The sequence below is a fragment of the Stylophora pistillata genome, chromosome 3, assembly GCF_964205215.1.
Source record: "Stylophora pistillata chromosome 3, jaStyPist1.2, whole genome shotgun sequence".
Taxonomy (NCBI): Eukaryota; Metazoa; Cnidaria; class Anthozoa; order Scleractinia; family Pocilloporidae; genus Stylophora; species Stylophora pistillata.
The window spans coordinates 1,670,001-1,695,739 of NC_142521.1; the positions used below are offsets into that span (position 1 = coordinate 1,670,001).

At 38.4% G+C, this 25,739-nt stretch overlaps 4 protein-coding genes across 4 annotated transcripts in view; 2 read left to right on the forward strand and 2 right to left on the reverse strand.

Annotated features, from left to right (window-relative positions):
* The window catches only part of LOC111329551 (protein arginine N-methyltransferase 5), a 19,959-nt gene extending 10,621 nt beyond the window's left edge, over positions 1–9,338 (forward strand). The window contains exons 15-22 of the mRNA XM_088755339.1: positions 380–502; positions 6,130–6,214; positions 6,581–6,671; positions 7,324–7,433; positions 8,460–8,553; positions 8,649–8,765; positions 8,975–9,039; positions 9,122–9,338. Coding sequence (XP_088611465.1) covers positions 380–502; positions 6,130–6,214; positions 6,581–6,671; positions 7,324–7,433; positions 8,460–8,553; positions 8,649–8,765; positions 8,975–9,039; positions 9,122–9,274 — 838 coding nt within the window. The 3' untranslated portion in view covers positions 9,275–9,338. The remainder of the gene's footprint in view (positions 1–379; positions 503–6,129; positions 6,215–6,580; positions 6,672–7,323; positions 7,434–8,459; positions 8,554–8,648; positions 8,766–8,974; positions 9,040–9,121) is intronic.
* On the reverse strand, positions 4,937–5,882 carry LOC148734017 (uncharacterized). The gene has a single exon (XM_088755343.1). It carries the CDS (start codon positions 5,880–5,882, stop codon positions 5,001–5,003), a length of 882 nt encoding a protein of 293 aa, XP_088611469.1. The 3' UTR covers positions 4,937–5,000.
* A 2,599-nt stretch (positions 9,339–11,937) lies between the features above and the next one.
* Positions 11,938–13,210, forward strand: LOC111329581 (melanopsin-like). Its single transcript, XM_022934310.2, has one exon. The coding sequence runs from the start codon at positions 12,062–12,064 to the stop codon at positions 13,103–13,105; it is 1,044 nt and encodes a 347-aa protein (XP_022790045.2). The 5' UTR covers positions 11,938–12,061; the 3' UTR covers positions 13,106–13,210.
* Positions 13,211–18,713: 5,503 nt separating this feature from the next.
* Positions 18,714–21,578, reverse strand: LOC111329517 (potassium voltage-gated channel subfamily A member 1). Its single transcript, XM_022934242.2, has 2 exons — positions 20,233–21,578; positions 18,714–19,044 (listed from the first exon to the last, which is right to left on the reverse strand). Exons 1-2 carry the CDS (start codon positions 21,442–21,444, stop codon positions 18,829–18,831), a joined length of 1,428 nt encoding a protein of 475 aa, XP_022789977.2. The 5' UTR covers positions 21,445–21,578; the 3' UTR covers positions 18,714–18,828.
* Positions 21,579–25,739: the final 4,161 nt, after the last annotated feature.

Below are 25,739 nucleotides of genomic sequence, written 5' to 3' on the forward strand. Positions count from 1 at the left end.
GGTTTATATCGAATTAATTTGATGGCCTGCTCCCAGTTGGCTTGTTAGCTCAATTGGTAGAGCGCTGCACTAGCATCGCAGAGGTCAGTGGTTCGAGTCCCGTACAGGCCTGAAATTTTTTTCAGGTCTGATTTTCACTATTGCTCAAATAGTGCTTTACTGCGAAGGATCGTTCTCATATACGTCTCATAACCGCAGTTCACACATATGTTTCATATGTTTGTTGTTGTTTAAAATTTCGTAACTTGCAAAGTGTTGTGGTTGACACCTGATACACAGATTTATTTTAAGCTCTCGTCGTTTCATTGTGTTATTATTGTGTTAAGAATGAATTTCTTCAAATGAAATCAACTCACAGAAAATTCTGTTTCCTTTTCAGAGTGATAATGGTGGTGGGTGCAGGGCGTGGTCCCCTGGTGAGGGCGTCACTAACTGCAGCTGAGGAATCAGGACGAAAAGTCAGGGTATATGCCGTAGAGAAGAATCCAAACGCTGTTGTCACGTACGTATTGCAATATTAGGGACTTTAAGCAAACCACGACGGTTACGGCAACGAGAACATGGAAAAGCAATAGATCTAATTGGCAGAACAATAGCCTAGCACGTGCGTTTTAAAACTTTGTACATTTCGTAGCCGTCCTTTGCAAAACAACAACGTGAAATGGTTCTGTCCTGGTGTACCGGTTCACAAGGGAATTATCATTGTTCTTTCTTTGTTTAGGAGTTATCGGTTAGCTATTGTGTATTGTTTGGTCTTTTGTATTGGCTCTTGTGAACCGGTACACGAGGACAGAACCCGTGAAATCAACAAAATTTTCGTCGTCTGCGAAGCGAAACCGCGGCGGCAAATTATTCTAATTTACATTTCGAACTCAACGCTACTTTTATGCGTTATGTTGAGTTTGAGGTCTGGCGCCCTATGAGACGGTAAACACATGCAGCCATTTTCGAAATTCTAACTAAAAGTAGAAACTCATTTTTTTTTTTTTTTTTTTTTTTTTATTTACAGCATTTTTTTTTTTATTGTTTATTACACTTACACATGTACTTACACTATAATTACTTTTTACACCATGTTTAAACTACATTAACTTACACTACTTACAATACATATATAACAATACAGTTACACTAGTCAAATTTAATTACAGTTGATCTATTTACCACATTATTGTTTGCATGTTAATTGTCGAGTAACTACTGAGAATTGTGTTTGCTATTTAAACTACAAGGGAATTGATTTTCCAGAAATTAATAAACTGTTAAATAAAAAAGATAGCGAAGAGGTCAAAATACAAAGTTGAAAAAAAAAAAAAAAAAGACAATACAATTTTATAACGACAGAAAAAATTTCCATTTGTTCCTGAACTCCTTCTCGTTATTACAAGTGACAGCAATATATTTTTCTAGATAAATTTTGTCGCGCACAAGTGAGACGAAATCATCGAAACGGCAATTTATGGTATTTAAAGCGTTAACATATAAAAAATATTTGCCTAGAATAATGAGATGGTTGAGGGCTAAACAGTAGGTGTGACAGCGAATAATTCCGAACATAATCTCCAGTTCTGACAGTGACAGTTTCATATTACTAGAGGTTGAGTACCACTCCTGGAATCTATTCCAAAAAGAACTTGCTTGCTTACAGTTTATAAACAAATGCCAGACGGTCTGGTGCTCAGATGGACAAAAGGGACAGGAGGGCGATGCAACTTTTTTCATTTTATGTAACAAGCTATTCGTTGGTAAAATTCGGTGAATAATTTTGTATTGAAACATTGTCAATTTAATTTCTCTCAGTTTAACTTTAGTGCTTTATCAAAGAGAGAAAAATCCCTCAGCCACCAGCTGTTTTTTGCTTGAAAAGGGTAGTCTTTTTTATTTTGGCGGGTTTGTGATTCCAAATAAAGTCGAACACGATCCTGTTTACTTCTTTACTGAAGTCTTTAGGGGTACACATGACGCTGCAGATAAAGACAAGTTTTGAAAGTGCCAATGTTTTAATTATATTTATCCTACCAACGATGGAGAGGTCTCTTTGGGACCACACGTTCAATGTTTTCTTTAAAGAATCTAATTTGTCCAAAAAATTTTTCTTTTCAGACACTTCTAGGTCATATGTAAAATGCACTCCAAGCGCGTAAACTGGCTCACCGCTCATTTGAAGATCAAGTATAGAATCTTTTCTGTGGCTTACAGAGCCAAGCCATAGCATTTCAGATTTTGTTTGATTTAGTTTTAGACCAGAGCACCTTTCGAAAAGTGATAATAAATCAAATAACTTTGACACTGATTGAACATCAGACAGAAGTACAGTTGTGTCGTCTGCATATTGCGAAAGTTTGACCTCTTTATGTTCATCTATTGTGATACCTTTTATTTCTTTTGAGCATCTAATACTTTGCGCGAGTAGCTCAATAGCAATAATGAATAATGTGCCGGAAAGTGGGCAACCTTGACGCACTCCGCGTTCTAGATGAAAATGTTTTGAGGCGTACCCGTTATTCAAAACACAACTAGAGATATCTGTATAGAACACTTTTATCCACTGTCGGAGATCAAGACCGAAATTAAACGTTTCGAGGCATTTATGAATAAAATTCCACTCAATCGAATCAAACGCTTTCTCGAAATCTAAAAATACGGCTACCCCTGGAATAATTTGGATATATCAACAAAGTTGAAATGGTAAATTGGCCACCGTAATGATTACAAAAGCTGACGTTTCGAGCGTTAGCCCTTCGTCGGAGCGAATAGAGGAATTGTGGGTTGTGTGTGCTTTTAAAGGCAGAAAATGGAGCTACGTTATTGGTGGGTGCATGGCAACGAGAAAAACATGAATAAATTAGTGGAATGAAAAGCGTTCATTGATCCCTGGAATATTCTTCTCTTTTGTGAAATGCATTGTATCTGCTATTAACCTGATACTTTCCCCAATGAACCTTCCTTTAACGTACCCAGATTGGCAAGGATGAATTAAATTCGGCAAGATCTTCTCCAAACGCAGAGCGATGGTCTTCGTTGCGATTTTATAGTCTACATTCAATAAAGATACAGGTCGCCAATTTTTTAAATATTCGGTATTCTTTTTCTTCTTCGGAATTAAGGAAATAATTCCTTGGCGCTGAGAGATGGAGAGAGTACCGTTTCGAAAAGCGTAATTAAAGCTATTTACCATAAATAAACCGAGCAAGTTCCAAAAGTAGCGGTAGAATTCAGGCGTTAGCCCATCCGTGCCGGGAGTTTTGTTGTTTTCCATAGTTTTTAACGCAATTTCACACTCCTTGATAGACATGACACCTTCGCACGTTTTCGCGATTTCTTCTGATAATGCATTTTCTGTTTCAAAGAACTCATTGAAAGTTGGACAGTTGGGGTCCATATTTCTTGATGTATAAACCTCCTTAAAGAAACGTTCTTCTTCCTCCAGGATGTCCTTCGGGTTTGTGATTTTGTCACCAACGTTGTTAACTGAGGACGTTATATGCTTCTTTTTTTGGTTTCTTTTAGCTAAGTTATAGAAATATTTACTATTTCTCTCACCATGCTCATACCAACGCGCTCTACTGCGCACGATTGTTCCTCGTGTCTTGATACCCGCAATTTTAGAAACCTTGAATTTTATTCTCTCCAGCTCGGCCTTAAGGGAATCACTGTATGACGTCCGGAGTTTGGTCTGCAATTTTATCATTTCCGACAAAAGAATTGATTCTTCGTCACGTTTTCGTTTAGCTTTCTTCTTTGAAAAAGCTATTGTAAAGGCACGAATTTCCATTTTAATCATTTCCCAATACAACCCTTTGTCGTTGACTTGTTCATGCTTTTTTGCAAACATAGGAATTTTAAATGTCAACAGTTCCACGTAATTAGTATCTGACAGCAAAGAGTTGTTAAACTTCCAGAACCCTGGTCCTCGAGGGAGCTCACTTTCACTAAAAGACACGGAAAGATCGACGGCGGAGTGATCTGAATAAATGTTTGGAACTATTTTGCACTCTTTTACGCGATCTTTTAACTGTTTTGAAATAAAGAAGTAGTCAAGTCTACACTGTATTTTCATTGACGGGTTAGCCCATGGAAAGCCAGGTTGATCTGGATTCTTGAAACGCCAGGAATCAAGTAAACTGTGTGTTTTGATTAACGACTGAAGCTCGTTGATGGAAGCTTTTTTACTATCAACCGGTCTACCGCCTTTTTTGTCTAAAGTGCTAATTGTGCAGTTAAAATCACCTCCCAGCACCAGGTTGTCGTTGGCGTAAGGAATTAGAAATTCTTTTGACACGTCCCTGAGGAAAACAACTTGTTGGGTTGCATCATTCGGTGCGTAAATATTGACCAGAACTATTCTGGTACCATCAATAATAGTCTCGGCTAAAATACATCTGCCAATATTATCTGTAGTGATTTTTTCCAAGTCAACGTCAAGATGGGGTTTGAATAAAATCATAACTCCTCTACTATGGGAGGAGCCGTGGTTGGACGCGATTTTACCTCCCCATTCTGTTTCCCATCTTTTGATAGATTCCGGCAAGGAACAAGTTTCTTGCAAGAAAATTATATCCGATTGTTGTTGATGCAACCAACGAAAAACTTGTCTTCGCTTTCTCGAACTGTTTAGCCCTCTAACGTTTAGTGATAGCAGCTTATACATTTAGCTTCTAATGAAAAGATAGACAAGGCATCCAAGAAATAAGAAAAGTAGCTGTCTTAGAACTATGCGGCTCACAGTGCGGTTGATATTTATGAAAAGGCTTGATTCTTATTACTTCGCTGACATCGAAACAAAATTGATCAACATAACAGAAGATAAAGCTAAAAGGAAAACACTTACGGAAACATATACAGAAACACATAACTATTAAAGACTTACCTAAAGCTTTGTGCGGCGTTTTGACTGGATATCGAGGTGAAAAGCCGCAGCTCTCAAGTAGGTGGTTCCGTACAAAAAAAAAAAAGAAAAACAAACTCAACTTAACTACGGTTTTAGCGTTCATTTCAGCTTAGTTGTCCATTAAACGCCCATAGAAAGGAAATTGGGATGTTTCTTCGCCACGGTAAAGAGCACCATTGATGATCAGCTTTTCGACATTGAAGTATGCAGTCTTCTTATCGCGCTTGGCCGCCTTTAGGATCGGATATAACACCTTCCTTACCTCGTCAACTTCTTTGGGAAAATCGTCGGATACTCCAAATCCGGTACCCCTTGGAAGATTTTTGATATAGGATTTGATGAAAAATTTATCTTGAAAATCCGTCAGCCTAACTATAATAGGTCGCGGTTGAAGACTTCGATTTGATTGTGAACGGCGTGAAGTAATTCTGTGGACTCTGTCAAAATGAATGTTTTCTTCGTCGACTGGAAGGATCTTTAGCTTCGTACGCATGAATTCTCTTAGGGCGAGTTCGGTGTCATTGTTTGTTTCGTTTTCACGTTCCGTTATTCCAAAGAATTTCATATTTCCTCTACGGCTGTGACATTCGAGTTTAACATGTCGGCGATGTAGCTCTTTGAGCTCGCTCTTGATGCGTTCACTGGAGGTGTCGGCTGCTCCTTGCTTTAAATTAACATCATGAACAATGGCTTTTAGGTCTTCTATCTCTGCTTGCGAGTTTTCTAAGCTCGTTTGCAGGGTTTTGTTTTCTTCTTCAAGAAGAGTAATCCTCTTTTTATAAGTTTCCAACTCGGGAAGTACAGTTAATAGCATGTTGAGTTTCTCTTCAATACCGGAGAGCCTCGAGTTTGTTGTTTCGAGGCACTTTTTGCATCCATGTTTGTGATGTTGATCGAACTCGTCTTCCTCGTCTGTTTGAGAGCTGCCTTCCCTTGTTCGTTTTCTGCCTTTATCCACGGCTCCTTTCTTGTTCGATGATTCGTCAGGCATTGCGAATGGTTGTTAAATATATTTTAACCACCACTAGGGCTGCGAAACTGTAAAGATACTACGAGCACATTTTCGGCGTGACCGCCATCTTTCGTCCCTCGTCCCAGTCCACAGAAACTCATTTTTTAATCGACGTCATCCGTGGCGTTGCCGTCCTGACTGCCTAAAGTCCCTATCATACTTTGCTTTGCCACAGAACTAACATAACCTTCTTGATTGCCACCTAACCCTCGATAGTTCTTTCCAGATTGGAGACATTGAAAGAAGAGGAATGGAATGGTAACGTAACCGTCGTCTCATCGGACATGCGCGAGTGGGATGCTCCCGAGCAGGTTTGAAAATTGCGCGCCATTTAATCTGTGCGTTGTTTAGTTTTTCAAATGGAAAAAATTGCGATAGAATGAAGAGCATATGTTTTGAGAGAAGAAAGCTACTTTTGGCATGCTTCGAACCCCATAAGCTATCAGCTACTACCTCTTGGCGTGTAGTGAAACTTTACAAACTTTCCCATAATCTTTTTAAACTGAAAATTAAATTGTGTGAATTTTGTCACTAGTGGACGAAAAGAATCACAAATTTTCACCGAGGAAGAAAGTGCTTTTATCATCCGCTACTCTTTTCGTAAACCAAGGTCTTGTTCTACCGATTCCTGTTTATTTATTTATTTGTTTGTCTTTATTTTCTCTCTTTTTCCGCAGGCCGATATACTTGTGAGCGAGTTGCTGGGATCTTTTGGTGACAATGAGCTTTCTCCAGAGTGTTTAGACGGAGCACAGAGGTTCCTGAAAGGTCAGCTGTGAAAGAGCTGCATCGTTAATGGATTAAACTTTTTTTGTTTGTGTTGTTCACGTAAAGAGAAGAGAGAGACAGGAACAAACAGAAAACAAGATGGCGAGTCGTACTAAACTATACACAAGCACATTTTTTAAACAAGTAACCGCTGTTACAGCTATAATTAATCACTTAAGTCACCAAAACTGTCGCAGTTTGGAACGTTTCTTCCCTGCTCAGGGATTATATACGTGTGAACTCTCACACCGTGGCCTGACTTTCACGTCTGTAGATTGAAACAGCACATGTGTGCGTGATGCCGACCAATTTCTCACGCTCAGCACAACAATTCGAGCTGGTACAACCTGAACTGACACATTTGTGAAAAATTTATAGCGTATAATAACTTCTAATTGATACAGTAACAGGAACGTCCATGCAAAAAACATTTTCGGTTGTGGAAGGAAGTATACTGTTGACACGTCTTTCAGGCACCTTCGGATTTTTTCGAATGTATTCGTGAGTATCCGGAACATCTTCGCAAGATTTTCAGAATTGTTCAACTATGACCGAGTTTTCTTTGAAAATGTTTGAACTTTGCGGACAAATAGCTCAGGTTTTTAGCAGGTATAGCATAAGCATGATTTGACCTCAATGTTTTTGTTTCCAGATGATGGGATCAGTATTCCCTGTGAATACACGTCTTTTCTAGCGCCAATATCTGCTCCTAAACTACATAACGAAGTGTCACAGGGAAACGACACCACCAAGGGTCCACTGGTGAGTAATCATGCAATGTTTTAGATTTAGAGTTGATAGTTTGCAGTAAATGGCTTGAACCCGGGGGTAACGTGTGAAAGTGTAGTGTGACCGTCCGAGTGAGTGTAGTCCTGAGAAGAACTGTTGTCGGTGGTAGTGACTGACGTTTCGACAACCTTTGCGGAAGTCATCATCAGAGTCCAGTGAATAGTTGTTGTCAGTAGAATGTTCTTATTTCAGTTCGTGTAAAATGAACGCCACTTGAGTCTTGCAAAAAATAACATCACGGCAAAACTGACCAATCGTTTTACACGAACTGAAGTAAGAAGGTTCTACTGACAACAACTATTTACTCAGTGACTCTGATGATGACTTCCGCACAGGTTGTCGAAACGTCAGTCACTACCACCGACAACAGTCCTTCTCAGGACTACACTCACCCGGACGATACATATACATATATACATACATTTATTTGGTAAAGCAGGTTAAGTTACATACAATGGAAGCAAAAAGCTGATGTGGACCTGCCTAAAATAAATTGAATAAAAGTAGAATGATGTAAAATGTATAAATAAAACAAGTTAAAAATATACATAGTTATCGTGTTTATTAGCTATCTTAGAAGCTCTGAATGAAAAGTTATTAATGTCCTTGAAAAATCTACGCAAAATTTGCTTGAATTTGTCTTTACTCATCGACTCATTTATATTACTTAGTCTGTTAAGAAATGTCCAAATTGTTGGTCCTCTATATTAAATAGATTGTTTGCCAATTTCATATTTGACAGGTGGAACAACAAATTGGTTATTTCATGTCTAATTGGTTATTCCACACTACACTTTCACAGTTGATAGTTTGTTCGTTTGTAAGTTAACCGTAATGATAAGTAATTATTTTTTAAAGCAAGTACTAATTAGAAATCTTCACTCCTTGTAACTTTGTGTTAACACTGACTAGTATCTAATTTCACCTTACATTTTCATCCCTTGTCATTTTCGCAACGACCACTAACGAAAGTTTCATTGTCTTTTTTTTTCCCCACAGGCCCCGTTTGAGACTCCGTACGTTGTAAGACTTCACAACATCACCGCTATAGCGCCCCCACAACAGTGCTTCCTTTTCACGCATCCAAACAGAGGTGAGTGAAGGAAACTCAAAGCTGCTTAATACGCGGTCAGTTTACGGACTTACAATATCAGGGAACGGCTAAGAATTTTGACTTTTTTATTTCAGCCAGCAGAATCGACAATTCTCGAGTGAAATCACTTGAATTTGAAGTGAAGACGAGTTTTACTATGCACGGCTTCGCTGGATACTTTGAAACCGTACTCTATGGGGACATTATGTTAAGTAAGTCCAGTTGGTTTGCAAAGCGTGCAGTCTGTTCTAGCTAATCAGAGCAAGCCCTTACTTTCTCTTAAGCCTGCTGTCTGCTGTCGTTTCCACTGGCTGCCGTTTTTTCCCTTTTTTCGTTGAAAAATGAATGTCCCCCTGCGATATGTGTTAATCCACCTCACTCTTTAACACCGTTGACTCCTGATTTGCTTTCTCTTTTCTAGGTATCAAACCCGACACTCATTCCGAAGGCATGTTCAGCTGGTTTCCATTTTTCTTTCCCATAAAGGCAAGGAAACATTAATTATCTTGTGCAAGCAACAGGTAACTTCTAAGTTTCTAACACCAATTTGTTTCTGGTTATTTTTAAGGAACCGCAGTACGTTACTGCGGGCTCGACAGTAAGTTGCCACTTCTGGAGAAAATGCACACCGAAAAAGGTCTGGTACGAGTGGTGTATATCACGTCCCGCCCCAGTTCCCCTTCATAATCCCGGAGGAAGATCTTACGTCATTGGACTCTAAAACGTTGAGAATAGTTGTGCGATTTCTGATTGTATCGTTCCTGTCAATAAAAGACCTAAAAGTCGACAGTTCTTTTTCTTTTATGAGTGTTTAAAGATAGGGCCTACTCTAGAATCTTTTTTTTTCGCGGTCGAGAACTGTCAAATTAATTTCAGAGGAAGGTTACATACTTTTAGACCAGAGAAGGTATTTCTATTTTGATTTGATGTTGAAGTATCATCATTCTTGAGTGGAACCCTTCGCAACAAACCGTTTCTGTTTGAAAGGGTTATTGGTGCAATTCAACAGAACCATAATATTAAACTGAAATTTTGAAGCAAAGAAAGTACGTGTTTCACATTCGTCTTTTCGTTTGAGCTTCTTCTGGCCACGACCTTTTTCTTTGTTAAGGGAACGCTCCCAGCGACTGAAATTGTTAGCAAGGCTTGCGATTGTTTTTCCTATTCAAATCGGGAAAAAAGCACAATTTTAATAGCGTGAGATCAATATCTCGTCGTCATCACGATATTTCCCCTTTCACTGATAAACGATGTTTTGATTTAAAGGAATATTTTTAACATTGTTTTTATCGTCTTTGACGCACTTGATATTCCCTAATAGTACTTAGAATACGAACCATTCGATCAAAGATATTGGCTTAAGTTTTTTTTCCATTCGATTTTCCGTTCTCTTTCTCCATCAGAAAAACCTTGACCTTTAACTAAATTAGTTTGTTTTCTTCGAGGAATTAGCTCGGAAATGACTGAAATTTTTGGTTTTTTTGTCTGACTGCGCTGGAGCACAATTTGACAACAGAAAGCTGATATCAGGAAATATCTAGATCAGAAAGAAAACATTTGAGTTGAAAGTAAACATTTTCAATGCCTCACGTACGGTGTCCCTCACTTTGGTAAAACACTCGGAGAAGTCACGTTTTAGATCTTAGAAACCAACTTAAGCACTTTCAGCACAGAGTTATCAGATTTTTGTATTGACGCGCAAAATTATTTTAACCTTGACACTCTAATGGAGTTATTCTACGAACGGCCTTTCGCACTGAAAGGACAGACAGAAATTGTAATTTATTTAGGAAATAGATTCGAATTACTAATTATTGCAAGGAAAAGTCACCAAAGGTGTCTGAAAAACAGGAAAACAGGAGGAGTAGAAAAACAATAATATTACATTCAAATTATTCCCTATTTCTAATCCAGTGAGTTTTTGTAGCGCACCAAGTTTAGAACCTCACTCGATACTTTTAATTGTACCGGGTGCTTTGATGTGGGAAAAGGAAGAAGGTGCACCAATACAATTTGACCAGTATGTTGCCAAAAGCTTATGTTTCATTCTTTTACAGCGATTAACAAGATTTAAACTTTGAAATAATTCCGGGTTTTATCAACGAAACTAAATTGAACTAGGCCGTGAACAAAGCACACAAAGTACTTCGTTTGAAAAACTGCTTCCCCAAATAGAAGTTGCCATAGGAGATGAAGTTCGCGAATACGTGTCTAATTGTCTTAGAAACGATTCGTTAGTGTTTCCATTGTAATGAATGAATGCTTTATTGAGGTGTCCATATTCAAAAAGCAGTTATGAGAATTGTAAATGGTGTGCTGTAAGAAGCACGATAATTTAATTCTGAAGCTGGTATTAAACATTGCATTCAAATTCTTGATTACAAACTTAGTTTTCACCTTAAGTTTGATGTCTTAAGCTGGTATTAAACACTGCGTTCAAATCCTTGATTACAGACTTAGTTTTCACGTTGAGTTTGATGTCGTCAGAATAGCTGCATTTTCTATTCTCCAGAACAACCCAAATGTCTGTCGCGTGGCGCAAGCCCATTAACTATTTGCCACCAGTTGTAGAAGTTAAAAAATGCATCTTGTCTAAAAAGTTGTTCATGGTGAACTACTCTTGAGTTAGTGGCGTGTCTTTGACCAGTCGGTTTATCAAATGCAAGGATTACTCATTTATTTAGCCCCTTTTTTCTCTCAGGTACAATAAAATATTCATTAATTCTGTCGACTTCGTGCATCTCAGTTTTATTTGTTCTAAACTTCAGCGACATCTCTTTTCATGTTTCCTAGAGATTACGCCAGATGCTCATAAACACCCTTTCCTGGTCATGAATAAGAATTTCACTTCGAAATAATATACAATCGAAAGGATGAAAGATACCTTGTAAAACTGAATAAATAATTTGTCCTCGTTGCTTTGAATGAATAATTTTGCATTACGTTAGTTTTGTTGAAAACCCTGATGTAATTTTCACATTTGTTTTCATAGAAATAAATTATGTTGTATTTATTTTGTAGCATTGATGATAAATTCTTTTGGCATTGTGACACGGAAGATGCTATTGCGGCTTAGAGAAGATTAAAATCAAATATTTTCGTGTCTTAGGAAGAGTTTATTCATAAACACGACGAGGATATTTTTAAAAAACAAAAAGGGTCCAAACTTCGTCAGAAAGTGATTATTTTGCGCTATTGTTCGTTTTGAGGACTATTGTATTTGTACTCGTTTCTATTTGTTAGAGACTGAGAGCATCACACGTACTAGCGACGGATGTTGAGCCATTCATTATTTATACAATGTAAACATTATAAGGACGTGACCCCATAGTACCGACCGGATGATTGTCATGACGTGTTTTATCGGCCGGTAGGGATACGCTTCGGAGAGCACGAGCGTTTACCGAATCTGCAGCGGTAAACTCCGATTATCAATCGTCACGTATAAACCACGTCGAAATGCTTTACATTGCTCTCAGTTGAATCAAGTTACGGACGGAAGATCATCATGATCAACGACTCACAAGATTCACTTGTTCCTGCCACTGAAGTTGCAATAAGCGCTGCATTTCTTTGCGTCGTCAACATTGGAATAATCATAGGCAATTTTCTCGTCTTAATCGTTGTATGGCGCACATCTAAACTTCACGAACCGAATTATTTCTTTCTTTGTAATCTGAGTGTTGCGGATTTGCTCGTTGGATTGATCTATTGCCCTCTGTTAATAGCAAGTGTTATCAAACAGTCTTGGGTTTTTGGGGACCCTTTATGCCGCGCGCACTCAGTGATTGTGAGTGCATCTTTGAATGCTTCCTTGATGAATCTGTGCGCAATTTCAGTTGACAGATATTTTTTCATCACGAGGCCTTTGCGTTACACAGAAATCGTCACCTCTCGCAAGACATCCATCGCCATTGCGTTTGTTTGGCTTCATTCTATTTTTTGGGCGATAGCGCCCATGTTCGGTTGGGGTGAATGGGTATACGAAGAGAGTACTGCCACCTGCAAGCCAAATTGGAATGGAGAAGGACTGGCGAACAGATCGTACGCTCTTTCTCTGGGATCTATTTGTTTTTTTTTTCCCGTTCTTATTATGATCCTTGCATATTCAATGATCTACAAAACTGCGCGGAAGCAGTTGCAGAACATGCAGATTCCTGGTTTGAGTAAAGAACAATCCACGAGAAGGAACAAACCAACAAAAACTGTTCTTATAATAATCGGAATGTTTTGTCTCTGCTGGTCTGTGTATACTGTTGTGTCATTTTGGAAACTTTTTGCAGTGTTATCTGACCTCCCTCCGCGACTGGTTCGCGTTGGGCTATACCTCGCTGTTTGCAACAGCTGTATGAACTTTTATGTTTATGCCATAAGGGACAAGGTTTTCAGAAAGGGACTTCGCAATGTATTTTTTCCACGTCGTAGTTTATATTACGAGCAAAAGAATCGTTCAAATGAATTGAGTCGAGCTCCGCGCACAATGCCCACACAGTCAATTGGAGTCGATTCGCCAGCGTCGCGGAAAACTTTGACACTTCAAACAACTGTATGATTCAATTTCCGGTAAAAGGAGGTTTATTATTCAAGCTGGCTTACAGTTTGTTTTGATATTTTGTCGTTTATCATTTTAATATTTGTAGTTAATAATGTTGTAAAGCGCTTTAGAATATTTTATAATTTTAGCGCTTTAGAAATGTAAATTATTATTATTATTATTATTTATTTGTTCTATGAGGTCAAATTCACCGCTTGATGGGAGGAGAAGTCAAGTGAAAATCCAAATACTTCGCGGTAGACTTAGCGGTAGGAAATGACGTACTGGTTTGCACGCGATCATTTTTAATAAGTTAATAAGTTAAGATTCTTCCAATCTCGTCTCGTAAAAATCTCAGAGTTGTTTATAAAGCTGAGGTCAAACTCTCAGGAAAAGAACACTATGGAGGGTAGAAATTTTGATGTAGCATCTAATTAATTAACAAAAGTGCTGATAGATTCCGCTTATGCTCTGAGAGAATTCAACCTTTAACTCTCACTCGGCTAACCAAACCGGAATTTCTTCGCACGATTTCAAAGAATTTATCGGAGGAACAGTGATGAGCAAACATTGACTGATTTAACATCCAATTCTCAGAGGTATCATTTTTCTAAATGTGTGGTAATCACTGAGGAGAATTGAAATTTTGGATATTGGGTGTAAAAAAGTCGAATTAAATACGCTTCATTACTTTGTGTTGTTCTTTTGAGGGGAGATGAACTGCCGTCCATTTAAAAGAGAGCCTTAAATATTAGTTAACTGAGTTAAAAAACAAACAAGAGAAAGATATTAATAAATCATTGGGAAAAAAGGATGTTTGGGATGACATGCGGAGACGACCGGCACAGATTTCAAATGATAAACTATTAATCAGTCATGACTAAGCTTCATTCTTCTGCGATGATGTTGGTCGCTATGTGGGGTAAACCCTTAAAATATATCCGTTTACCCGTCGCCGAGGGCTTGCATGGGCTTTTGACACAAAGCCAACGTCCTTAAGAAATGATATATTGGAATTGAGTCTTGACAACGGGCAGCCCTCTTTTACCTGCGGGGAAGTGCGTGGGAAAGATTTCGAGCCTTGGTACGAGTGTTCGCGCAGCGTCACTCGCGCGATGGGCTAAGTTGAGAAACAGAGAACTCGTATTGTAACTTACACCGTAAACTAAAATCAAAGTCTGCGAAATTTTAATCTGTTTTTTGTTTTCCTGAACTCGCGCTTCACGCACGAAAACAACTGAACTGTGGATAACAGATATTGCAAACTAAAGGAAAAGATCATTTTCCTGTAGAAATTTACTATTTATCAAATGAGATAACACCAGTAAATACAGCATTAGCTATTGGAACTACATGAATACGAGAGGATAAAAAATAGCGTTTCCAAGGTATATTTTGAATGAAGGAATGAATGAATTCCTTATTTATATTGCACCCTTTCTATACAATATTCAAAGGCGCAGTACCCCCCATCAATTTGATAGACACTACACAAAGATAGACCAGAACACCGGGCACTACGTGCCCTACTCTTTTCGAACAGTGTGTGGGTTCTTTAACGTCCCACAATTTTTTTTTTATCACATACAAGGGCTTGTGAGACGGGACCTCCATTTATCGCCCGTATCCGAGAAGACTAGAAAGTCTAACCATTGGCAGATATTATTACAAAGGCAGCACTTTCTTCTCAGTTATTTAAAGACCCTGAGTGGTTGGTCTGGCCAGATTTGAACGCACGACCTCCCGCACAACAGTCCGGCGCTCTACCAATTGAGCTAAGCGGAAGGCGGTTATTTTTTACGCTCTTCAACAGTGATACCTGCATTGAACCTGTGTTTGTCTCATCTGGGTGAGAAACTACTGGGGTTTTATGATGTCGTGTTCATTTTATAGTCTTTAATGTATCACTGAAAATGATCTAACATTTGGAAACGCAAAATATCAATCAAATTTTAGTGCAGGAGCGAAGAAGTGTTGATAAAAGTTTTTAAAACATGTTAGATGGTGTATTATATATAGTTTAAATTGTAAATTGGTCACCGTAAAGAGTTAAATAGCTGAAGTTTCGAGCGGTAGCCCATCGTCAGAGCTCTTCAAATATAGATTGTTTCTTCATGCCTGCCCTCTATTTTAGTGCCGCAATTGACAAGTTTTGTCACCTAGCGCTTTTGCTTCTCAATAAACATAATGAGTCTACTAAGTTTTGGTTTTCCATTGTAGGCAGAATGTCTGTTTTCTGTAACTGTCAGTTTTATTTCCACCCGTCCCTGTGGAGAACAACAGGATCCAATTCCGTCGAACCCAATATTTTTTTTTCAGCCTCTCAGACACTATTCACAGAAATTAATGTTCAGATAAACGATTCAGCTACATCCAAGATAGTTAATGACGCAGTTTTGTTGGACAATGGCTAAAATTTGTTTAGAGAACCGGTCCTTAAAGTTTTCTCTTCTCTTTTTCAAAGGTTTGACGTATCATGGGTGAACTCAATGAAGCCTGCATAGCCATAGCTGTTTTGTGTGTTATCAGGCTTTGAAGCATAAAGCGGCGGAGCTGCAAGAAACTTGGAACGAACGAAGAAATCAGTGTACCATCGCCACGCGTCAGTTTGCAGCTCTGACGCCTTGATTTGCGAGTGCCCAAAAACTTGCCAGCGGAGGAACTTGATGAAAAAACGGTGGAGGCTTGGTTAGGTCGCCTTATGTCAAACCTGATAACCTCCCAGGACTAAACTGGATCGCAAAATTCTGTTAACTTACGAGGGTCTTACATCAGTAACAAGTATACATCGTGATAAGATGGCTGTTCATTTATTTAATCATCCTTTTCTTGTGCAACTAAAATATTTTGTACCAATGATGAAAAAGCGGTTACAAGATAGAGCTTTGACTGAATTTCAATGGAAAATTTTAGAATGAGTCTTAGTGAAATATTTGTACACACGCAAAGGGCGTGTGCAGATATGAAAGCTAGAGAGTGAACATGAGAAATACTTCTTTATTTTAAATGCTTCAAATTCAAATTTCCTTTAGAATGTTGCTGATTGAGGCGTGAATGTACGCCGTAGATTCATCATTGTAAAAATGCTTTTTTTAAATCGAAATGCGACGGATTCAGTGACCTCTTTAAAAACACTTGGAATTTCAACATGGCCAATAGGATACAAAAACACGTCAGGTCGATCGGCCATGGGTACAGCTCACGAAGAAACATGTCCGGCACGATTAGTAATAGGCTGGATAGTCCGTCCTGACCCTTCCTTAGGGGACAGTCGATTTCAAATTTTGTCAGTTACTCATATATAACTGGTGAAAGAAAGGCGTTCACACTTCTAAAAAAAGTAAGTTGATTGCTGTAATTTAGACATATGCACGCTAATGTACAACAAATTGATAGGTGTTGCAGTTGATTGCCGAGAATGTAGACATATTACGACCGCTGGGCTTTGTAATAGGACTGGTGTCGCGGCTGTCAACGACTTCTGTACTGCTATCCCTTAAGCGCTCTCAGGATCAACAGTCTTCCGTTTCTTCTTCAGTGTTTCATCACAAACTAAATTGTACTTGTTCATTATTCACGATGTATTAGAATTGAACAAGAGATTCTCTCATGATCTTTTGAGACTGAGGCCTCTGCCGTTTCCCAGCAGCACTCAGTAACCCATAACTGCAAGGGCGTAGCCAGGGGAAGTCCTGGGGTGCCTGTGACCCCCCCTTGGTGGGCCTTCTTTAGAGGTGACCGATTCCGAGAACACCTTCGAGACGTGGAAAGGAAGGACAAGGACACATCGAAACCAGTCGCTAGACATTTTAATTTACCTAATCATTCTAAGCAACATATGGCAATCTGCGGTCTTTCCTTGCACTTAGGTGGCACGGAAAGCCGTAAAAATATTGAACAAAAGCTCATCTTTCAAACCGGTAATCTAAATCCCACAGGGATCAACGAACGCTTTTCATTCCACTAATTTATTCATGTTTTCTCGTTGCCATGCTCCCACCAATAACGTAGCTCCATTTTCTGCCTTTAAAAGCACACACAACCCACAATTCCTCTATTCGCTCCGACGAAGGGCTAACGCTCGAAACGTCAGCTTTTGTAATCATTACGGTGGCTAATTTACCATTTCAACTTTGTTGATATATCCAAATTACTTCTTTAGAGCAAACAACCTACAACATTCAGGTGGCGAAAACGCCATGACAATATCTTGGCCGTAAAAGCCATTGTTGAAAAACCCACTTTTAAAAAATTTTTTTTTTCTGGTAAAGTATTTTCGTCAACGGCTCTTGTATTTAGTTAAAATGGGCCTTCATGCCGAGCCCGCGGATACACGCGGGAGAGCAGCGGTGTAAATGGTGAGTAGCCTCTGTGACCCCCCCCTTTGAAAAATCCTGGTTACGCTCCAGAACTGGTTTGAAAATAAACGAAACTTGTGCGATTGACTTATATGTGGTGTAAAATACTGCATTGCACGATATGAAGAATTAACTGACTTAGCTTCAGCTGAGCTAGTCAGTTTCACACGAAAGAAAAAGGTCACTTATTCATTCGCTTGTATCATAAATTAGGACAGTTTGGCTTGAGTTGGAAAATAAGCATAAAGTGAAATAATTGGAAAATTATTCAGTTTTTATAATTGAAAAATCTTAAGAGTTCGGCGAATGACTCTTTAAGTTATTCATTTTAGAAAACGTTCGATCAACTTGAAAAACTTCGAGCTTGTCCTGTGTATGAATATTTACTGATAGGTAAACAAACGAGTTTTACTCAAACGAAAAAAATATCGTATATATTGACAATTCTAAAAAAATGGACTGATCATCCATCCAATGTGATACAATCTATAGAACTAAATCGACACCTGCTCACCAAAGCAGACTAGAAACCGCATTCTTTACCTCACTTGCTTCAAATCGAACGATTCGATGTCTTTCGATTTGTAGATTTTTCCAATTCTTTCAAGTCAGAGAAATTAAAACGCTATAGATAATTTTCTGTCTACATCTATCTATAAATGTCACACATATCAGTTTTCCAGAAATTTGAAATTGGACTAATAGATATTGTCTTGCTTTGCTGTTTCGATTTTTTTTTTTTTTCGCTAATAGTACTTCAAAGTCTTCTGCGACATGAGAAATTCATTTATGGTTTGAATTAATGAAAAAATGCGGTTTAGTGATTGCCTTTGCTTAATGAACAGCGGTTCGCTATCTCTCGGAAAATCATGGAAAAACATTTCAAAATTGATTTGTATCAAGGAATATCCCCGCGCTATAAACCGATTATCCGCAATTTGTTTGCCAGCTCTGGACGAAAAAAAAGTCTCGATATCAGATAAAATACTGGAAAGGGGAGAACCATCGGGGATATACTCCCATCAAGTTACTTTTCCGGTTATATTTGTGAAAAGTGGAGTTATTTTGCCGCAATATAATTAAAATTAGTTATCAAAAAACCACAAAGACTATTTGGAGTCTCAAATTAAAAGGACAGCTTTCACCTTGGCAAACGCTTCACCAATGTAAAACGCGACCGTGTTTACAAGGCCGTGAGTCTTTCAAAAAATCGTCAGATGATAGATCAGCGGATGATTCTTCGAGGTAACAAATATTCAATTGTCAAGTTTCTTCATTTCAATCCTTCATTTATTACGCATGTTTACAACGCTGTTCTGTCAATTTTGACGGGAATAAATTCAGATGAATCCGCAGAAACAACACTGGGCGATTAATCCTACCCTATGGCGATTCAGACATTCGCTCTTGAGAAGTGTTGGGAACTGATTCATAGTCGCTAGTCTCCGCTCTCTTTTCTTTATCCAGATTGTAGAAATAACTGAAGTTTGATACAATTACTGGAACAGGCAGAGCTAGTGTGAGTACTCCTGCGACTGCGCACATTGAGCCAATCACCTTGCCCCATGGGGTAGTTGGTGTTTTATCTCCATATCCGACCTAAAGAGCATACAATAACAATCTTTTAATCTTCCGGTCGCTTTTGAAACTTCCAAGCGATCGGTAATTCTTTCTTCTCGCTGCAGATTATGTGCTCGCTTATACAAAGCCAATTTTATCTCCAAATTAATAACCTCTAGCTTGGTTTTTATAAATGAATATGTTTTTTAGCGTCGCAAATGAAATTTTCTGAAACACTTCCACCCTTAAATAATTAATGTTGCATTTATTAAGCACCATTTGGAATAGAAAATTTAATCATTCCAGCTTTTGTTGTTTGATGTAGTGAGAGGGAAAGTACAATGCATTCAGAGCCCGGTTGAATATTCTTTTCCGAGATCGTACGGTTTGATGCTTCAAATATTGAAGCGACAGCCTTTACAGTAAGTCTGATTGTTTGAAAGCTTTGTTACTTGAATTTTTTTTATCTCAGTCTTCTCTATAAAAGTCATTTGATCAACGTCGAATCTTGATTTTTTCAAATTTCCAGTTTTATCCCGTGGAGTGGTTTGTTTTCTCCCGCCAGCTGGTCACAGACATATTAAAATTTACTGAACATAATTAGCATTTATTTCAGGCGCTTTACTGGCTGGAAAATGTAATAAGAATTCTCGTCACCTCTGCGAATGAAATACTGAATGTCGTCAAACTGATATAGAGATGTTTAATGAGCAATACAAAAATCAATCAATAAAATGGCAGTTATGCTCAACATTAATAATGAATGCTGCCTGATTTGACAATTTGTTTCTGAAGTATTTTCTTGTCAGGCAGATATTTTCTATATTTCAAGAAATCATATGTAAACTCCATGTTTTTCGGTATTTCCCTTACAATTTATATTAGAGTTTCAAATTCAAACGCAAACGTGAGTTTGAATATGCAAATTTCGTGTTTTCCATGAAACGAAGACGATTTGATTTGTAATAAGTGCTTTTTATTTGAAATTGGCCGATTTGTGTTTCTTCGGTAACTTAACAGATTATGAAACAGAAATAAAAAAAACAAAAAAAACAAAAAAAAACAAAACAACAACAACAAAAAACAATTGATGGATGTAAGTGTTGTCATGATTGGGTGTCATTCATGAATGTTTTGAAATTTCATTAATGCTCGCCTTCAAAGACCTATCTTATCCCTCAATTATCGGAGGAAATGCAATTGACAAATATAATATGGACAACTTACCGTTGTCATAGTAACCACAGACCACCAAAATGCTTCGGGGATGCTTCCAAAATTAGCGCTCTCCGCGTAGTATACTCCACTGGAGAATATTATAACACCCATAAGTAGGAAGAATGATAACAAAAGGAGTTCTCGAAGACTTGCCTTCAGCGTCATGCCAAGGATCTTTAAGCCGCGGTAATGTCTGGATAACTTGAAGATTCTGAAAACTCGCACAAGCCGAAGTATGCGAAAAAAGGCCACGTACGAAGTATTACCGGATTCATTGCTACCGTTTAAAGATAAACCGAGTATAATGTAATATGGCAAAATAGCAACTAGGTCTATAATATTCAGAAACGAGCGTAAAAAACGCAGTTTTTGAGGCGCCGCGAGCAAGCGAACAACATACTCAAACGTAAACCAAGCAACGCAGAAAATTTCCAAGCCATACAGCGCTGAGTACTTATCGTTACGACCTTCCCTGAATTGCGGCAGTGTTTCGATGCAAAATATCACTATTGACACTAAAATCACAACTACCGACCAAATGGCGACAATCTGGGCTGGAAGAGATGAATGTGGTAGCTCCATTACTTGCCATATCTTCCTTTGAATCGGATTTTCCGGTAAAGGACCAATGTCTTGGTCTACCACGTTCATTTCCATTTCTTTGAAACGTTCGATAACGTCTTCTCCCAATTCGAAAAATTGAATTTCGTCGCAAAAAGTTTTGCGGTCGATCTCGACGGGCCTCAAAAGTTTTCCGCGTGATTGATAAAAATACAAAATAGCATCAAACGCGACTCGATTTCTATCGAAAAAAAATTCCCTCTTCTTTGAGTCGTAATATTTTTCGCGCTTCGTCGGCGACCCTAGTAGCGAATCTGGAAAGCGCGACAAGGTTGACTCGAGGGTTTCAAAAATCATTCCACTCACGTTAATTTTCACTCTAACTCCTCCTCTTTTCGTCGATCTTCCGAAAAGGGGATAAACCGATATTTTATCCGGACGTAAATATTTCGCGGCCTGTTCGAAGGCGCCTGTTCCGAGGTCGCTGTTGAATCGCCCGCGCGGAGATGGACGTCCTTCTGGAGAAAATCGTCCTCGCGATGTTGAAGGCGGATTTGGGCGCCCGTCGACTGAGTGATGGCGATATCGCCGGCCACTATCCACTCCTTCGAGTCCTTCACTATTCAATCCTTGGGCGCCCGAAATCAGAACCGCCTCCATATTCCTTTTGGTTTAATTTCGAGCTGTTCAATATTTTTCTATGGCTATCTAGCTTAAGCCGTTGACAGTGATTTCGGTGTAGGAAAGATTCGTATCAAAGGTGACTTCTTGACCGCTAATTTCTGTTTCGCTGAGCGCACCGCACAGATGGACCCAATAATGATTTTCCATAAATGATCGGCCTGCTTCCAACGGTGTAATTAGACAAATCCTCAAAATATGTTGAATGTTTGCTGAATGGGTAACCCGCCGTAAAAAGAAAATTATTTGTTCAGAAATAGGCGTCCATTTGTCGTACAGGACATGAGCAACAAAATACCTTAATATGCGAACGCGGGAGCTTATACGCCAATATCAGATGCGTGAACACGTGATCGATTGATTGCTTTTTCTTTTAACATAGCTTGTTAGTACACCTGTCCAATATGAAGATTTGTGGGATCGCACATACACCGTATGCTTGTCGTTTTCACCCCAGCGAAGCATTTGATTCCTTCACCAGTTTCCAGCGACGCGATTTGAACGATTTATTTGAAAAGTTGTGTGCGTGTGTAGTTGATGTGTTTGCTGTTTCTAAATACCGGATATTTTGATTTTGCTTTCAGGAAAATGAGGCTTTCAGCGGTCGATTTTTGGCACTGGTTTGTTTGAAAATGAAAATTTTTATTCAAAGGGATAATTCACGTATTAGTGATTAAAAAGACTATTTTTGGAAACCATTAGGATTCATGTAGTATGGAAACAGTTCCCTTTTGCCTCTTTGTCTTTTATAGATAACAGCCATTTGATGATCATTTTGCTGAAAAGAAGAATGGAAAAAAAGAAAAAATCAAATCAAATTACATGAAACAAAAACGCTGTAGTATTGAATATGATTCCGGGTTGAATCACTCTGTTTTCCGCTTTTCAGAGTAGGATCAATAACAAACGCCGCGTTTGTTTTGTTTCTCTGCTCTCTTTTATTAATCTGATGCTGTTATTGTTGACATTTCAAACACAAAAGTTAGGCCTTGAGCGATATTTTCTGCCATTTCCATATATTAATATTTGATCCGAATCAGTTTGTCATCTGATAGAGAAAAACGGAAAAGTCTATGTATTAAGTGAAAAGACAAATTTGTGGTTATGCGGCAAATGCAATGTACTGATTGTGAAATTCAAGCTTGTTTAAGAAATCCATTTCTTTTGATGCGACTCTTCGTTTTATCTATCCATACTTCATGAAAAAAGAGGTGGACCACGAGCAAAGAACGGAAGCCGTTTTCATTTTTCATCCGTAGTCGAAAGAAAAACAGCAATGTTGTCATTTCTCTAAGATCTCCATGTCATTCTTGGAAGCCAAAGGGTTCAATTTTGTCCTGCCAAACAGTTCATGCTCGTAACTGACATAATAAAGAACTACTGCAAAGCTGGAGAGATCAGTAAATCACTAATGATAAATATTGGGGGAGTTTTCTTTATACCAGCAGGCACGAAAGTTCTAATCTTCAATACTTGATGAGTAAACTGCCTGAGTTTTCAACGCTGAGGATCAAATTATTTGATTCCTTTGTCAAGTCTAGTTTTTGTATGCTTCGAGTTCCCTGCTATCTAACCTTCATTAACATAGTCATTTCCTTGACAACTGCTGATGATAAGATCCTCTGTTACGGAATCAAGAAAAGCATTTCCTTGGACATTTCGGCTTTAATCTTCTGCCTTCCACCAGTCCGTCAATCCGTCAGTCCGTCAATCCATCAATCCATCCGTCTAACATATCATCTATGACACGTGTCCATCCAAACCCATCCACACATCCGCTTATCTGTGATAAATTTGTCTATATTTCATTTATTCAATTATTCGCTCATGGACTTAGTTATTTCAGCCATACCATGTCAATAGTACCTGTATGGATTTTAATATTTGCTCGATTTCTTTAATTCTGTAGCCTAAAGTGGTAGCAATATTAGTTCAAATCTGCACTATTGCACGCATGCGTAGGGTGAGCTGAAACCCTCAGAGAACAGCTTCACTGTCACTTACAGCCAAAGGATTTCATTACTGCGCAATAAGGTTCAAAGAAGAATGTCTTCAGGTAGATAGAAGAACAACGTATCAGCAAACTTATCAGCAGAAAATTGAGACAGCACAGGTAATGATGCAATGCACATTTCGGACCATTTTCATGGGTAGCCGGTGCAACCCCTTTCGCAGGGTCTTCCTCTATTCTCACTTCTAGGGGCTGGCAGTTGGTGTGCAGGCTGATATTGATCGTGTAAGTTGAATAGTATTAATATTGTTATTATTGATATTATCAATTATGGCAGATTGTTGCCAAATAAATCGAAAGAAAAGTAGAAAAGAAACAACAATGGCAACAGACCAGTAAAGTCCAAAATTGTGCATCTTTTCTTGCATAATTAATCGATTAACTATGATTTTTGGTACAATATATTTCTTTTAGCCTTGAGTTACACAGGCTCCCTCCAATAAAATACAACCGCCAGACCTAACTTGACGTCCCTCGACGCCATTTTATTGACCGTGAAACGGGAAACTGGGACGAACGCTTTCTTTTTTTTCTGCTTTTATCCGGTGTACTTAGTCCTTTAGACGATGAACAACACTTGCTTATGCAATTAAAGAGGGTTCAACCAAAACCACACATAGAAGAGTACACCTAGTCTCCTTCGCAGCCGTTGTTTGGGCTCGTCACGCAACGCTCTAGGAGTGTTGCGTTGCGTGACGAGCCCAAACAACGGCTGCGAAGGAGACTAGAGTACACCCAGACAACGACCCAAACAATTTTGGCTGCGTTTTGTCATCCCCCCAACTATACTTAAGGTTGGCCACCGTAATGAATAAAAAAGCTGACGTTTCGAGCGTTAGCCCTTCGTCAGAGCATGCACCTTCAGGGGTGTCTCGCGTGCAAGCGATGTAGCGCGTCCGGTTTAAACTGTAGATATCTAAACATCGATATCAAATTAAAGCTTATAGGACTGGCTATCAGACTATAGCAAAAATTTTGAAAAAAAAACTGAATTGTCGAATTTTTCACGATTTCTAAATGCGAGCGCCCGAATCACCTTTTAAGAGCTACAAATAAAAGGGAATTTGTTCGGCTATTGCATGAAAGTTCCAATATGATAATAACGTCGAAAGGAATCGTCAGAAAAAAAAAAATAGAAAATTCTACGGAGGGAAATTTGCGATGTGTGAAAATTGCCCTTTTTGTAGATTTTCTGAAATTCCGCTCCGTATAATTTTTTAAAAATCTTTGTGCATTTTCCTTTTTAAGTGCCAAAAGCAATCACTGAAAAAAATCAGGGGGTCACCGGGTTAGTTTTCGAATTATTTAAGCCACAAGCTAAAAAATGCGTCTGAACAAGCCTATGAAAGCGTTGCCATGAAAATTGCCAGTGACGAAATGACACTTATTTTTGAATAACCAATGATTATGTAATTCAAGCCCGTAAAAGTGTTCAAATGGCCTTGGTCAGTCTTTCTGTTGTATTCTTTCAAAGTTACAAACCATCAAAAAGATGAAAACCGGTACGAGCCACCTTAACATTTGCGAAATCTTTCTGCATTTTCCTTTTAAAGTGCTGAAAGCAATCACTAAGAAAAATCGCGGGGTCACTGGGTTAGTTTTCAAATTATTTGAGCCATAAGCTAAAAAATGCGTCTAAATAATCCTTTGAAAGCGTTGCCATGGAAACTGCTAGTGACGAAATGACACCTATTTTGGATAGCCAATGATTATATAATTCAACCCTGTAAAAGTGTTCAACCGGCCTTGGTCAGTCTTTTTGCTGTATTCTTTCAAAGTTACAAACCATCAAAAAGATGAAAACTGGTACCAGCGGTGTCCGGTCTTTTCGTCCAACAACAACAACAACAACAACAACATGTTTATTTGTTAAGGCAGGTTACTAAAATAGGCAAGACCATAAGTCCTGATGTGGACCTGCTCACTAAATTAACATTATAATCACAATTGCACAATTTAAAATCTATAAATATAAAAATACAAGGATGCAAGGTGTGTAAACATTAAAGCTATTACTATAAACCTATCTGAAAATACAAATAGAAAAGTTTTTATCACACAAGCTATGATGTATGCTTAAAAATAGAAAAAATCATAATCTTTATTTTTAATCACGGATGACTCTTTGGTATATGATATTTTCATCAAAATGTCCTTATTTTTATTCAATTCTTTCAGAAAACTCGGAATAGAGGGAGCTTCCTTAATGCGATCTAGAAGACAATTCCAAGCTATAGCTGCCCTATGCTTAAAAGATAGTCTT

What these genes read in the sequence shown, in the direction of transcription:
- LOC111329581 (XM_022934310.2), top strand. Translation starts at nt 12,062, where the DNA reads ATGATCAACGACTCACAAGATTCACTTGTTCCTGCCACTGAAGTTGCA.
- LOC148734017 (XM_088755343.1), bottom strand. Translation starts at nt 5,882, where the DNA reads ATGCCTGACGAATCATCGAACAAGAAAGGAGCCGTGGATAAAGGCAGA.
- LOC111329517 (XM_022934242.2), bottom strand. Translation starts at nt 21,444, where the DNA reads ATGGAGGCGGTTCTGATTTCGGGCGCCCAAGGATTGAATAGTGAAGGA. An exon ending in CTGTGGTTACTATGACAACG is followed by an intron (nt 19,045 to 20,232) that starts GTAAGTTGTCCA and finishes TATGCTCTTTAG; the next exon opens with GTCGGATATGGAGATAAAAC.